Source organism: Vipera ursinii, assembly GCF_947247035.1.
Source record: "Vipera ursinii genome assembly, chromosome: Z".
Taxonomy (NCBI): domain Eukaryota; kingdom Metazoa; phylum Chordata; class Lepidosauria; order Squamata; family Viperidae; genus Vipera; species Vipera ursinii.
The window spans coordinates 117,716,227-117,732,777 of record NC_139517.1 but is presented as its reverse complement, the minus strand read 5'-3'; the positions used below and the strand labels follow the sequence as shown (position 1 = coordinate 117,732,777).

Genomic DNA, 16,551 nt, shown 5'->3' with positions numbered 1-16,551 from the left:
GGGAATCTGTCATGATTAGACATGATATGGTATTTCCCCTGCCATGATTAGTATATGCCCTGGTGGCTATAAGATTTTCCAGATGATCTCTGATAAGAATGGGATGGCTAGTGCAACCATCCTTCTTCTCCTTGACCTCTCAATGGCTGCAGAGGATGGGGCTGGGCAGCACAGTATTGTGCTGGTTCAAGTCCCTTCTTCAAGGCCGGTCCCAAGCAGTTTTAGTAAGGAACAAATGGCAGGCCCCATTTGAACCAGTAGTGCACTGGTTCAAGTCCCTTCTCCAAGCCTGTCTCAAGCAGTTTTAATAGGGAACTAGTGGCAGGCCCCAACTGAATGGTTCACCCTTGGCAACTGAGAGACTCGGGTCTGCTGGTGGAGGTCCCCAGGTTTATGGTCCTAGGGGACTTCCATCCTATCCCTGACTTGGCCTCAGAAGCAGCCCAGGACTTCACAGCCATCATTCTATCCCAGATCATCTAAGACCCACTCAAGATAGTGGCCACATCGCGGATAAGATTTTCTTGTCAGAGCTCTGGCAACATGATATGGAGGGGAATCTGTCATCATTAGACATGATATGGTTATTTCCCCTGCCATGATTAGACTACGCCCTGGTGGCTATAATATTTTCCAGATGATCTCTGATGAGAATGGCATGAGTAGTGCAACCATCCTTCTTCTCTTTGACCTCTCAATGGCTGAAGAGGATGGGGCTGGGCAGCACAGTGTTGTGCTGGTTCAAGTCCCTTCTTCAAGGCCGGTCCCAAGCAGTTTTAGTAAGGAACAAATGGCAGGCCCCATTTGAACCAGTAGTGCACTGGTTCAAGTCCCTTCTCCAAGCCTGTCTCAAGCAGTTTTAATAGGGAACTAGTGGCAGGCCCCAACTGAATGGTTCACCCTTGGCAACTGAGAGACTCACTTGGGTTTCAGAAGGAGCTGGGGGAATATCTTGGGGATTTGGTTTGTTCAGTATCTATCCACCATTTTGGGAATGTGATGGAAAAAGGAAATCAGGACTCTGTAGGGTCATGGTTGAAACAAATGATCTGGACCCCTTTCTGTAGGGTTTCAGGAGAGATTATGGGAGAGAAACGGTATTGTTTGTGTTTGTGGATGATTGCTGGCAAGGGTGGGATGGGTTAACGTAATCATCCTTTTTCTCCTTGACCTCTCAATGGCTTTGGGGGATGGGACTGGGCATCTCCAAGAATGGGTCCCAAGCAGTATTAGTAGGAATCAAGAAGCAGGCCCTATTTGAATGGTTCACCCTGAGCAACCAATGGACCCATTTGGGTTTCAAAAAGAGCTGGAGGTTTGGTTTGTCTAGTGTCCCCCTCACCTTTCTAAGGAAAATGGTGGAAAAAGGGATCTGCATTGTTTGCACTTGTGGGTTCAACCATCCTTCTCCTTGACCTCTCAATGGCTGTGGAGGATGGGGCTGGGCAGCACAGTGTTACGCTATTTCAAGGCACTTCTCCAAAGCCAGTCCCAAGCAGTTTTAATAGGGAGTGAGTGGTAGGTCCCACTTGAACCAGTAATGTGCTGGTTCAAGTCCCTCCTTCAAGGCTGGTCCCAAGCAGTTTTAATAGGGAGCGAGTGGCAGGCCCCATTTGAATGGTTCACCCTTGGTGACCAACAGACTTTCATGGGTTTCAGAAGGAGCTGGGGAATATCCTAGGGATGTAGTTTGTCCAGTGTCTAGCCACCATTTTGGGAATGTGGTGGAAAACATAAACCAACTGGGAGTGTTGCTGTTGTACTAGCCTACCTGTGCTGCAGGCCATCTCGGGTCTGCTGGTGGAGGTCCCCAGGTTGATGGTCCTAGGGGACTTCCATCCTATCCCTGACTTGGCCTCAGAAGCAGCCCAGGACTTCACAGCCATCAATCTATCCCAGATCATCTAAGACCCACTCAAGATAGTGGCCACATCGCGGATAAGATTTTCTTGTCAGAGCACTGGCAACATGATATGGAGGGGAATCTGTCATCATTAGACATGATATGGTTATTTCCCCTGCCATGATTAGACTACGCCCTGGTGGCTATAATATTTTCCAGATGATCTCTGATGAGAATGGCATGAGTAGTGCAACCATCCTTCTTCTCTTTGACCTCTCAATGGCTGAAGAGGATGGGGCTGGGCAGCACAGTGTTGTGCTGGTTCAAGTCCCTTCTTCAAGGCCGGTCCCAAGCAGTTTTAGTAAGGAACAAATGGCAGGCTCCATTTCAACCAGTATTGCACTGGTTCAAGTCCCTTCTCCAAGGCTGGGTCTCAAGTTTTATGGAGGATGGGCTGAACAGAACAATGCTTTGCTGGTTCAAGTTCCTTCTACAAGGCTGGTCCCAAGCAGTATTAATAGGGAGCAAAAGTGGCAGGCCCCATTTGAATGGCAATTAAGGGACCCACTTGGCTTTCAGAAGCAGCAGTGAGGATAACCTGGGGATTTGGTTTGTCCAGTGTCTACCTCACTATTTTGGGAATGTGATTGAAAAAGGAAACCAGGATTCTTGAGGGTCCTGGTTGAAATGAATGATATGGACCCTCTCTGCAAAGTTTCAGGGCAGGTTATCGGAGAAAAACGGCATTGTTCACACTTGTGGATGATCTCTGGTGAGGGTGGGAGGGGGTAATGCATCCGTAATTTTTCTCCTTGACCTCTCAATGGCTGCGGAGGATTGGGCTGGGCAGCACAGTGTTGCGCTGGTTCCAGTCCCTTCTCCAAGGCTGGGTCCCAAGGAGTATTAGACGGGATCAAGAAGCAGGCCCTATTTGAATGGTTCGCCTTCAGCAACCAATGGACCCATTTGGGTTTCAAAAAGAGCTGGAGGTTTGGTTTGTCTGGTGTCCCCTTCACCTTTCTAAGAAAGATGGTGGAAAAAGTGGTTATGGGAGAGAAACCTCATTGTTTGCACTTGTGGTTGTTCTCTGGCAAGTGGCAGGCCCCATTTGAATGGTTCATCCTTGGCGATTAATGGACTCGCTCGGGTTTCAGAAGGAGTTGGGGGGATATCCTACGGGTTCTGCTGCACAGACTTGTGGAGGTCATGGCCGCAACTTGGAATCAGAACGTAGGTGAGGCCTTGGATAGGATCATGCTTATGTGCTCTCAGTCCCAAAACTCCCCATGGTTCATGGAGGAGGTGAGGGTTCTCAAAAAGGACCAAAAGGCAACTAAAATGGTGCTAGAAGAAAACTAAGAATGAAGCTGACCGGACACGTGTTAGACCTGCCTTATGCTGGTACGAGTGGCAAAAGTCAGTATTTCTCCAGTCAAACTGCATCTCCAATGTTGTCTGATGTGCCTGTTCGTGGTCACCAATTCCTCTTTGAAAAAGAGGGCTGGGGTAAGCATTTAAAGGCTATGCAGAGGAATTTGTTAAACACGTGATGGATATAATTGCTTGGATTCATTCTCAGTTTGAGTCCACACATACATCAGGTCCATTGGAGAGACCCGGGGAATGAATTTGGCAGATTATCTGGGAGCAGTTTAACTCTGTTATATCTGCGAAAGTAGACAGGATCCATAGGGGCTATTAAGGCAACTATCTGCTTTTTAGATCCCTGTCCCTCCTCACTTTCTTGGGAATGTGATGGAAAAAAGGAAACTAGGACTCTGGAGGGTCCTGGTTGAAATGAATGATCTGAACCCTTCTGTAGGTTTGAGGGCAGGTTATAGGAGAGAAATAGCATTGTTCACCCTTGTGGATGACCTCTGGAAAGAGTGGGATAGGGTAGTGCAACCATCCTTCTTGATATCTCAGTGGCTACCAGGGATGGGACTAGGTGGCACAGTGTTGCACTGGTTCAGCTACTCTCCTAATTAGGCTGGTCCTAATTGGTTTTAATAGGGAGCAAGGCTCTATTTGAATGGTCCACCCTTGGTGACCAACAGACTCACATGGGTTTCAGAAGGAGCTGGGGAATATCCTAGGGATGTAGTTTGTCCAGTGTCTAGCCACCATTTTGGGAATGTGGTGGAAAACATAAACCAACTGGGAGTGTTGCTGTTGTACTAGCCTACCTGTTACACTGCTGGAGGCCATCTCGGGTCTGCTGGTGGAGGTCCCCAGGTTGATGGTCCTAGGGGACTTCCATCCTATCCCTGACTTGGCCTCAGAAGCAGCCCAGGACTTCATGGCCATCAATCTATCCCAGATCATCTAAGACCCACTTGAGATAGTGGCCACACCGCGGATATGATTTTCTTGTCAGAGCACTGGCAACATGATATGGAGGGGAATCTGTCATCATTAGACATGATATGGTATTTCCCCTGCCATGATTAGACTACGCCCTGGTGACTATAAGATTTTCCAGATGATGAGAATGGCATGAGTAATGCAACCATCCTTCTTCTCTTTGACCTCTCAATGGCTGAAGAGGATGGGGCTGGGCAGCACAGTGTTGTGCTGGTTCAAGTCCCTTCTTCAAGGCTGGTCCCAAGCAATTTTAATAGGGAATGAGTGGTAGGCTCCATTTGAACCAGTATTGCACTGGTTCAAGTCCCTTCTCCAAGGCTGGGTCTCAAGTTTTATGGAGGATGGGCTGAACAGAACAATGCTTTGCTGGTTCAAGTTCCTTCTACAAGGCTGGTCCCAAGCAGTATTAATAGGGAGCAAAAGTGGCAGGCCCCATTTGAATGGCAATTAAGGGACCCACTTGGCTTTCAGAAGCAGCAGTGAGGATAACCTGGGGATTTGGTTTGTCCAGTGTCTACCTCACTATTTTGGGAATGTGATTGAAAAAGGAAACCAGGACTCTGGAGGGTCCTGGTTGAAATGAATGATATGGACCCTCTCTGCAAAGTTTCAGGGCAGGTTATCGGAGAAAAATGGCATTGTTCACACTTGTGGATGATCTCTGGTGAGGGTGGGAGGGGGTAATGCATCCGTAATTTTTCTCCTTGACCTCTCAATGGCTGCGGAGGATTGGGCTGGGCAGCACAGTGTTGCGCTGGTTCAAGTCCCTTCTCCAAGGCTGGGTCCCAAGTAGTATTAGACGGGATCAAGAAGCAGGCCCTATTTGAATGGTTCGCCTTCAGCAACCAATGGACCCATTTGGGTTTCAAAAAGAGCTGGAGGTTTGGTTTGTCTGGTGTCCCCTTCACCTTTCTAAGAAAGATGGTGGAAAAAGTGGTTATGGGAGAGAAACCTCATTGTTTGCACTTGTGGTTGTTCTCTGGCAAGTGGCAGGCCCCATTTGAATGGTTCATCCTTGGCGATTAATGGACTCGCTCGGGTTTCAGAAGGAGTTGGGGGGATATCCTACGGGTTCTGCTGCACAGACTTGTGGAGGTCATGGCCGCAACTTGGAATCAGAACGTAGGTGAGGCCTTGGATAGGATCATGCTTATGTGCTCTCAGTCCCAAAACTCCCCATGGTTCATGGAGGAGGTGAGGGTTCTCAAAAAGGACCAAAAGGCAACTAAAATGGTGCTAGAAGAAAACTAAGAATGAAGCTGACCGGACACGTGTTAGACCTGCCTTATGCTGGTACGAGTGGCAAAAGTCAGTATTTCTCCAGTCAAACTGCATCTCCAATGTTGTCTGATGTGCCTGTTCGTGGTCACCAATTCCTCTTTGAAAAAGAGGGCTGGGGTAAGCATTTAAAGGCTATGCAGAGGAATTTGTTAAACATGTGATGGATATAATTGCTTGGATTCATTCTCAGTTTGAGTCCACACATACATCAGGTCCATTGGAGAGACCCGGGGAATGGATTTGGCAGATTATCTGGGAGCAGTTTAACTCTGTTATATCTGAGAAAGCAGACAGGATCCATAAGGGCTATTAAGGCAACTATCTGCTTTTTAGATCCCTGTCCCTCCTCACTATCTTGGGAATGTGATGGAAAAAAGGAAACTAGGACTCTGGATGGTCCTGGTTGAAATGAATGATCCGAACCCTTCTGTAGGTTTGAGGGCAGGTTATAGGAGAGAAATAGCATTGTTCACCCTTGTGGATGACCTCTGGAAAGAGTGGGATAGGGTAGTGCAACCATCCTTCTTGATATCTCAGTGGCTACCAGGGATGGGACTAGGTGGCACAGTGTTGCACTGGTTCAGCTACTCTCCTAATTAGGCTGGTCCTAATTGGTTTTAATAGGGAGCAAGGCTCTATTTGAATGGTCCACCCTTGGTGACCAACAGACTCACATGGGTTTCAGAAGGAGCTGGGGAATATCCTAGGGATGTAGTTTGTCCAGTGTCTAGCCACCATTTTGGGAATGTGGTGGAAAACATAAACCAACTGGGAGTGTTGCTGTTGTACTAGCCTACCTGTTACACTGCTGAAGGCCATCTCGGGTCTGCTGGTGGAGGTCCCCAGGTTGATGGTCATAGGGGACTTCCATCCTATCCCTGACTTGGCCTCAGAAGCAGCCCAGGACTTCATGGCCATCAATCTATCCCAGATCATCTAAGACCCACTTGAGATAGTGGCCACACCACGGATATGATTTTCTTGTCAGAGCACTGGCAACATGATATGGAGGGGAATCTGTCATCATTAGACATGATATGGTATTTCCCCTGCCATGATTAGACTATGCCCTGGTGGCTATAAGATTTTCCAGATGATGAGAATGGGATGGGTAGTGCAACCATCCTTCTTCTCCTTGACCTCTCAATAGCTGCGGAGGATGGGGTTGGGCAGCACAGTGTTGTGCTGGCTCAACTTGCTTCTCCAAGGCCGGTCCCAAGCAGTATTAATAGACAGCGAGAGACAGGCCTTATTTGAATTATCTGCTCTTGACAATTAATTCAGAAGAAGCTGCTATCCTCCAGCTGGTCCTGGAGGACTCTACTGCACATTCCTATGGAGGTCTTGGCCACCATTTGGAATCAGAAAGTGGCCAAGGTCCTGGACAGGATTGTGTCCATGTGTCCTCACATGGCCAATCAGCACCCAAACTCCTCTTGGTTTATGCAGAAGCTGTGAGTTCTGAATAGGACCAAAAGGCAAGTAGAGTACTACTGGAGGAAAACTAAGAATGAAGCTTACCGGATATGGGTTAGAGTCACAATTAAAGACTATCTTGTGGCCATAAGAGCTGCAAAATGTTGCTATCATTTAAAGGGCCTTGCAGAGGAATTTGGTCCATGCCAGGGGAAGAGGCCTGCTACACATCCCACATGCTAAGGAATTGAAGCAGAGAGTATCAAGGAGAAGAGGGTTTTTTTTTGCTGTGGCCCAACCCTGTGCAACATTCTTCCATTGGAGGTGAGCCCTGCCCTCTCCATTTTGGCCTTCCAGAACGGTATCAAAATCTGATTTTACTGGATGGCCTGGGGCTCTGAGGATGGTTTGTGGCTTGTGGGGAAGGAAAATCTCATCTCCATCCCATCCATTTTGAGGGAGGGAGGGAGTTAGGGAGGAAGGAAGGAAGGAAGGAAGGAAGGAAGGAAGGAAGGAAGGAAGGAAGGAAGGAAGGAAGGAAGGAAGGAAGGAGATAATCCAGGTTCACATAACCCTAAAACATAAGTTATACTTTACTAGGTACAATGACTAAGCTCAGACAAACCATATTAGCTGGTGATGTGTGAATCAGGTGATGTTATCTTGGTGCTTTACAAAACAAGTTAACAGGTTCTCATTTGGCTTTGAGATTGTAAGAGTTGAATTAAAAAATTAATGCTCTTATTTTTCTGCTTCTGTGACATTCAAATATTAGGGGTTTTTTAAGGTGATTGTTTTTTCTGTTGGAGCAGGGGAAAAGCATTCAGAACAAACAAGTAGAACTTGAATATAGTGCAGGAGTGTTGAGGTATTGCTGTTCAAAAGCTCATGTTAGTATTTTAGCAGCTACTGACATTTTCTTGAGCCAGAAGGTAATTTTCTCCTCTCCAGCATGAAGAGCATGATTTGAGCTGCCTATAGAGAATCATTTTAATGAACTCTCAAGATAGGTTTCTTTATAATTTAGCTTCCTTTGTTTTTATAAAATAAATTTATGAATAATAACAATTCAAAGTTGAAGGTAATACTAACTGGGTATGAAACTAGAAACATATACGCACACGTCTGTATATAATCTAACTTGAAGATACAAATATTTGAAACGTTTCTATCCTGTCCCATACAGACAATAATGAAAAACATTATTAATCCTGCTAACATATAATGTAATTGAATTGAATTTGTCTTTCATAAGTTTTTCAATTTTCTTTTTTTTTTGCCAAAACCAATCTGTACAGATACCACTGATCCAACAAAATATTATATTTTGATATTCCAATGTTTATTTATTATAAAGAATTCCAGTGTGATCTTAATTATTATCCCATTTTATGGACTTTTAAGAGACGTTCGTATTTTCAGTGTGGAAGTTTTATTTATACAATCTTGATAATATTCCCTTGCCATTATGTAAAGTAGAGATCTTATTCAGGAAACATGATTAAGAGTCATATCACAAAATAGATTTGATAAGATGAATCTATCCAAGATAGATCTGATATCTCAGAGGGAGATTTGAATGAATCATATAGTGGTCAAGTGGTTGCGTTATGACTGGGGAGACACAGGACCAACCCTATTCTTGGCCCAACACTCAGTGGGTGATATTGGGGCAGCCATTCTCTTTCATTGTAACCTTCCCATCAAGAAATAACTAGAGGGGAGGGGAGGGGAGGGGAGGGGCGGAGGGAAAGGAGAATAGTCTGAAAGCTGCCTTACTTTCCTGAATGTTCCCTTCTAATACACACACACACACACTGTTATTGTTGTTGTACACACCTGACCGATAGCGCTCATCTCGTGACCCTGAGGATCTGCGGCGATGGTATCGAGAGGAAGAGGATGGAGTTACGGGTGTTCTGCGTTCTTGTGGCAGTGCTTGATCCACTCCTGTGTTTGTGGAAAAAAGAGGAAAAAATATCAGATTCTGTTGCATTATTTTTTAAAATTATGGTAACCATGGCACACAGTGGATGCAAATAAAACTTTGACCTGCTCAAGAACTCTATGCTAGAGTTAATACAAAGCAAAGAAATTATTATAACATAGGATTTTATGACATTGTTCAAAATCAAAAGTGTGAACAAAACATGTACATTACTGTCATTAAATGCAGCACAAATGTGCAAAATGCTACAGAATAACAACTCTGGGATATGCACTTTTGTGGATATTGTCATGTTAGGACTGTACAAATCAGAAATGGATAATGTCTGGCAGAGTCAGAATGATAAAACAGCAGCATCAATTGTAGTAATTCTGCCCACCTTCCATTGGTATATAATTAAATATTTTATGAGCCAAGTCAACCAATGTTTGCTAATCATTTTTAATATTGTAAAGTGAAAGTGCACTAACAGTTTTATATAAATAACCATAGTACAAGAAAAAGCAAACCAATTCAGATGCTTCCAGAAGTGAAACATCAACCCAAGTTTGAATTGTGCCTTTCCTGGGTTAAGGTTGAGCTCTAGATAGAAAAGGACTCTCCTCATGAAATATTGCTCTTGCTATCTTCAGAATAAATGGAAGGAATTCTTTCTTGAAACAGAAAGATGAGGACAATTTCTCCTATGTTCCACCTAAGCAGACAAAAGCAATTCTTTCTCCATTGAAGTAGTGGAGAAGCTTTCTGTCTGTCACAATGAGAAATAAACGATCTGCTCTCCCACTTCTGTCACAGAAAAGGAACGAAGTGAGGATGAGCCCAGGTGCAGAGTTCTTGTGAACTACATCTGCTCTGCAGCTCTAGAGAGTCACCAGGCACTTCTGTTGATTTTATGCATCAAATCAAAATATACCCACTGAGCCTTTCCAAAACAAGGTTTTCCCAGCACTTGAGCTCAGTGAACCCCATCTGCTATCTCCAGATGTTACTATCTTTTGAAGATGGATCCAAGTCTGTTCGACTGAAGGAGAAAGAATACTGAGGTAGAGTTTTTAATATCCCATTTGGTACTATCTCCAAACAAAGAGCATTTAGGCTCTACAGCATGTTACACACAAAAAAAAAACAAGCACGTTAGGAGTTGGAACAAGAAATAACTCCGTAATGGATTATGTGCTCCGTACTGTCCTGGCAAATGGTTAAAAATAAACACGAGTTAATTGAAATAATCAGTTCGGCAGCTCTTTCCAAAGAGCATCATGTGGTTGTGCTTGGAGCAGGCGACAGCTCTATTTTAGGTCCACAAATTAGATACTATGGTGATAAGAACCACAGGGGACAAAAAAACGCAATTCTGCTTATTTGAAAGTTAGTTTATCTACCCTCCAACTTGACACCAATGAAAAATTAAAGATGATCATTAGAATTCCCTTTCTTACCTATTGTATATTGCAGGACTTAAGCACAATATTTTTATTTACCTTGCAATACCTTATCCAGTTTTACAAGCCAATGAGAGAGTATGTTGCATAATACTAGAACACTATAATTTTCAGATAAGGCAAAGATGGCAAAGTATCAATTGAAGTGGGCTGATAATCCTTGAGCTGGGGAAGCTTTTTGCATCCTATCCACCGTGTTTCTTCTCTTTGTACAATTTCATTTTCTATTTCCAACTGTGAAATCTTGGCGTCTGGTGTCAATATGACCAAAAAGAATTGTTAGTCAGCTTTTTTATATGTTATGATATTCTTAGAATATTATAAATCTGCAGCTATAGAGATTATCTAAATAATTGGTGAGTCTCAATTTTTATTCTCCTTGGAACTGGGTCTTCTTGTCTCCTGTCCATGCAGTGGTCAATTGCTGGCTCATTCATTTTTTCCAATGACATGAGCATATTTCTCTGGTAAGAAGCCTTAAATAGAAAATGTCTAATTCCATTTTCTGCCTCTATTAAAGGTCAAAATAGGACCTTCTCCCCCTCTCTCCCATGTACGAGGGATATAAATATGATTTTATGGCTGGTTCCCAAATTTTTTTCAAACAATAGAAGCCCAGCACAAGCTTTTATTAGGTATTCAGCAAGACTAGTCAGTTGCAATTTTTAAAAACAGCCTATTTTTTTTTCTTGCAGGGTAAATATAGAACACAAAATATTAAGCTTTTGGTATCCAGATAAGACACAAAATTCTCAAAAATTAAACTGTTGTTATCAAGAGGAAGGTAGCCTTCATAGAAACATCATCCACCTGTCTGGCACATAAAATGTTGGAACGTAGTCAGATGGAATTTCTTTTTCCAGAATAAAATTTGTGCAAATAAATAATGCACAAGGCAATCTGTAGATGTTATAGATTCATTGCTATTGCCTTGCATGGAGGATTAAATCTAGTAAAACTGTGTACTGATATCCCTTGAAATCTCTTTTGATATGTTTTCTAGGAATAACTCCACAATGCATACCCCATCTAGAAAAATGTTAATTATCACATTTCTCAATGAAATGTGATTGGAAGCAGAATTAACTTGTCCTTTGTTTGGAAAATGCATGATGAAAATAAATATATAAAATCAATAAATTAATTGGTAGTGTAATGCATCCAACGTTCAATTACTTGAAAGGAATTCTCTTCTGAAGCCTTGTTTTAATCTACAAAGAAGATTAAAGTGAACTAAAAAAAGAGAAAAACTTCCATCATACATGGTAATGACCACTAACTTGGATTTGATAGATTCAATGAAATTGGGAAATCATTGGCTCTAAATCTTGATAACTGAAGGTTATCTTTTAAATCTTTGACTGCTACTAAAAAATGACAGTCAAAAGATTTTGCCTGTCTGTCCATATAAGTTGGCTTCATAGATGCATTTGGTTGGCTATTATATGACACAGAATACTGATAGTTAATGTGAGGACCAGAATATCTAAAGCCAAAGTTGGGACTATGCAAATATTTAAGAACTACTTGACTAAAAAGCCATCACTGTCAGGAGAAACGTTGATTTGTGAGAAAGGCCAGAAGAAAATGGAAGTTTAAATGACAGTGGGTATAAGAAGACTGTCACTGGGAATAAGCAACCAACTGATTCAGCTGGGTTCATTCTTGCTTGCAATAAAGATTCTTTTCTAATTGATCTGTGTCTGTGAGCCTTATCCATACTTAAGAGCCATCTACAATGAGAATATCTGTAATTTATTGCTGAGTCCTTTAGAGGGAGCCTAACAATTCCAGGACAACTTATATCCTTACAATTTCTTTAGACCTCCTAATGCAATCTGATACTTTGGAATCAACTGATTTCTGGGATATCAATATATCTGAAAAGCTTCACATGAGGAAGCTGACTTAATGGCAGTCAAGGCAGACTGAACCAAGAATCTCCTAATCTAAATTGCTATGCCTTAGCCTCTAGTTTTGAGCTCTTACATATAAGTAAGACGTAATCAATAAGCAACCAACGTTTCCTCCTCAATGAATCCTGAGGAAGATTTGTTCTCTTGCCACTATCTGTGCTTTTGAGAGGAAGGAAATGAACAATCAGCAACTGCAACTGTTACCTGGGACCAAATCCAGAAAAAAAGGAATCAAGACTTAAAAACTCAAAGTCAGACAACAATCTTTATTTCAGTATTTTAATACTGCCCCTCCCTTAATGGAGTAAGAGTGCTTTAGTTTGAGGAAAGATACATCATTTTGATTCTTATGGAATTTGGAACCAATCTTCTTAGATTCAAGAATGGAAAATGGTAGCTACATAATATATATTTACATAATATATATTTACACCCATCTCTCCCAGCATCTTAATTCTTATACAATCAATTGGAAGAGACATCAGAGGTCATCCACTCTCTACTCCAGCCACCTACTCAGTGCTTTATTCAATGCAACATCTCTTGAACATTTCCAGCCTCTGACCAAAGTCCTATAGAGACGGAGAATATATTATTGTAGAAGAGAATGGAGATAGCCTTGAAGAAGTTATGCAACAGCTATTATAAAAACATCAGCTTAGCCCACAAAGGGAGGAGGGAGTGAGGAAGAAAATATTGTTGCTCTATGACTCTGCTCTACGAGAGTTGGAGAAACTCTAACATGTTTTTAAGGTTCTGTTTATTCCTTCTAACACCTAACATAAATCTAGTTCCCTGTATTTTCAAACCACTAATTCTTGTTCTGCTCTCTGAACAACAGAGAGTAAGTTTACCACCTTATCCATTTAATAATCCATAAGTATCTAAAAACTGCCTGCTATCATGTCCTCCCTCAGTTCTTTACAGCTCAAACATCCCAGGTCTTTTAAATGGTGGTTTCCAGATCCTGCCCTCCTCTTGATAGCCACTCTCTGAACTTATTCCAGATTGTTGATGTCCTTTACCTCTCCTTTTTCTATTAACCATTTCCTGTTAGAATGTTTTACTTAACTCTGCAACATGGAACAATAATGTTCTTTTCCTAGTTAAGTTCATTTTAAATATATGGGTGTGCATGTTCTGCATGTAGTATTCAGATATAACTAACACACTATTTTTTTACTATAAATCATTCATACTTCCATCCCAACGAACTCATTGTAGTGGGTGAGAATGGAATTGAAAGTTGTTTCTGCCTTTAAATGGGAAGATTGTCAATTAATAAAATAAGTTTGAATACAGAAGATCCCAGACAAAATTTCTAAACTATCTTTCCCAAATCTGACATTAGAATTCTATCTTCCAGAAGCATTTCCATGAAATAGTAGCAAGTAGTATGAAATAATCTGATTTTGCATATGACATCCTCATTTTAACAAAATGTATTCTGCTTTTAGGGTGTTTTTGTTTTGTTGTTTGCTCTTAATTGTTTGATGGATCAGGTCCAACAACTATAGTCAGATGAAAATAGGGCAGGTGTCAATATTCTAAAAATTAAGGAACAAGATAGAATTGTGTGCTCCGTATCTGCAGCAATCATGTAAGTCCTTTCACATATAGATTGATTCCCATTTTCCTTCCAAATTCATGCATATACTTCGCTAATTTAGGGGGGGGGATTTCAGTTACTGTAAGAGATAGTGCCTACGGAGGGGACCTAGTGTGATGAAATACAGTGAAGAAGGAGTGAGAGGAAACAAGAGACAGCAGAGCCAACAGATGGGCAGGAGATAGAGGAACAGAGTTAGGATAGTTGCTCCTTAGAATCGCCTAGGCCGTAGGGTATATCCATTAGGGTGAGATTAATAAGAGTTTAATCTGGCAAGATTCTGTCTACTGTGTGTAGGCAAATAAAGAACTGAACTCTGGCTGGATTGTACTATTCGTTCTTGGGCTAAACCTAATAGTTATTGCTTTTATTGGACAGCTAGAGATTTAAAAAATCTGCAATTCACTCAGAGATGCAATAGTGATGAATATCTGTAACTTGGGTGTAAGATGACGGTGAAGCTTCGTTCTCCGAGCTTGTGGGTTGGTTTCTGAACTAGCCCTGTTAATGAAACCCTCATCACTCAAGACATCTATACACACAGATTCTGAATTAGCCCTATCACCAATTATAATTTAGGCTGTAAACATACTTAGAGGCTCCCCCCACATGGGAACATGGCTCAGAAAATCATCTTTCTGTGGCTACATCTGCCACAGCATCCAAATTTTTCATGATGCTGGAACAAGACAGGGTAAGAATGAATTCATTTATGTCTCCATCATTGATCAGCATCAAATCCATGGAAAGGACACCTTCAAATACTGTAGATGTTTTAATGCCATCTCAAATATAACCAGAGAAAGGCCTATGTAATAGAAGAATGTTTCATTAGAGGTCATAGAGCTACCAAGCAAGACCACAAAGAATTGTCCTTCAGATAGTGCATTGTGGAAAAGAGCAGAGATCTACCGTATATTGGAATATGGTCCTTGTTTTCAGAAGGCTGAGCAGAGAAGCAATAATGACCTTCATAGATATCACTAATTTCCTAAACATAGTTTTATAGTAAACTGCTATTTTTTGCTTCACACAATACTCTAAAACACAATGTGTGGATCAATAATTTATGTTACACATTTTTCAAGCCTCTTTTCCCAAAGTAGTAAATGAGTTGGCAGTAATAACCCTGACTAAGTCAACACTTGTCTTTCAGAGATGGCTTTGGAATGTCAAACAAAATCCAATTCTCAAATGCTTTTAACTTTGACCAGGAATATTTAGCAGTCCCAAAAATGTACCTGGAGAACATATTTCGGTATTAAATGCACATCGTGAAACAATACACAAATGGTGTGCAATTCTGGGATTGCAAATGTCACTTTTCTGTGCTATAACTTCCTCACACACCATGTCCATGAAATCCAACTTTCTGTCAAAATGCTTGTCAAACATATAGAGATATATAAACATAAGTACAGTTGTTGTGCTCACCAAAACGAAAGTAAAAGAGGGGACGGTTTGCTGCTGTGCTGTGCGGTGCTGTGCGCTCTCTAGCTGCTGCTTCCCGGATGTCACAGACCCCAATGTTGCTAGTGCGGTGCATCCTTCTTGCTGGCCCTTCACTGTGCTGCAGTCTACACCGTACCGCGGCAGCTCCATTCGCTGCTGTAACAATTTGAAAAAAACTAATTAAATCATGTTTAGTTTTTTTACATTTGTTACAGCCACGAATGGAGTTTCAGCCCCCATGCAGTTGAAGTATGTACACACACAAGTCCCAAAGCAGGTGTACCTGCACATATACATACATCCACCCCCACCCCCAAACATACAAACACATATACAAACATTGTAAAACAGAGCCACATAATCAATTTCCCACTAAGCCAACATTGGTGTTTGTAATGTCAACAAAGCAGCAGCCAGAAGACTGGATGTTGAAATAGTCAAGAGTTGCCTTTTCGTTTACGGCCAGTATTACCCAGTATTTTGGGTATGTTTACTCAAAGCGTAAAGGCACCTTATCCAAAGTATTACATGCAGAATTAAATTGTTTTGGTTTAAAGATGTAAAACACCAAACTTTCCCAACAATTGACACTGCATTTTCCAATAGATCATAGCAAATAGTGATTGAAGTGCAAATAATGGCACTTTAAAACAACATCTTCCCCAAAATGGGCAGAGCAATTCCCTTTGGAAGAATCTAGAAGCAAGCAAGTTTCATCAGAAGAAAACACCAATTTTGTCTGGAGACAGAAATATAGGAACAAAAACTATGACAAATACATAATCTCCTGGCTCTGGGAAGCAGTAGTGTGCAACTAAGCAGCTGCTCATTCTGTTGGCATAACAGAATGAGAGAACCACATAGGGGCATCTCCTAACATATTTTTCCCAACCAACTTTGTTTTAGGAGAAATAGCTAATGCAGGACAAATTCCATAAATCTGGCAGGGGATCTGCAGAATGTGTTAGCAGAGACTGAACTTAGTATTCTAGCAATCACATTTTTTTTAAAGAGTAAGAATGCTAGAAGACTACAAATGCAAAGATGTTGGAAGAGTTTATCTGCTGGATTTCTGATGTCTGAGAAAAAACTATAGTCAAGATTTTTTATCCTTCTACTTCAGATTGGAAAAAGTGTTTGTGTGAACTGCCTCTCAAGAAAAGCAAAACAAATTATGCAAAAATACTTGCTCTATTTGCATAATGGAACAGGTAAATTATATGTTATATTCATTCTTAGAATAGGATTTTGAATTTCTTGGCAAACAAAATTATTTTTCT

At 41.6% G+C, this 16,551-nt stretch overlaps 1 protein-coding gene across 2 annotated transcripts in view; it reads right to left on the bottom strand.

The window, feature by feature from the left end:
- The window catches only part of DIP2C (disco interacting protein 2 homolog C), a 348,741-nt gene that overhangs the window by 109,892 nt on the left and 222,298 nt on the right, over positions 1 to 16,551 (bottom strand). Inside the window, exons 3-4 of one of the 2 annotated variants that reach the window (XM_083378215.1) lie at positions 15,254 to 15,424; positions 8,744 to 8,854 (exon numbers count right to left, since the gene is read on the bottom strand). In XM_083378215.1, coding sequence (XP_083234341.1) covers positions 8,744 to 8,854; positions 15,254 to 15,424 — 282 coding nt within the window. Of the gene's footprint in view, positions 1 to 8,743; positions 8,855 to 15,253; positions 15,428 to 16,551 lie in introns of both variants that reach the window. The other variant, XM_083378214.1, reaches the window with a different exon arrangement.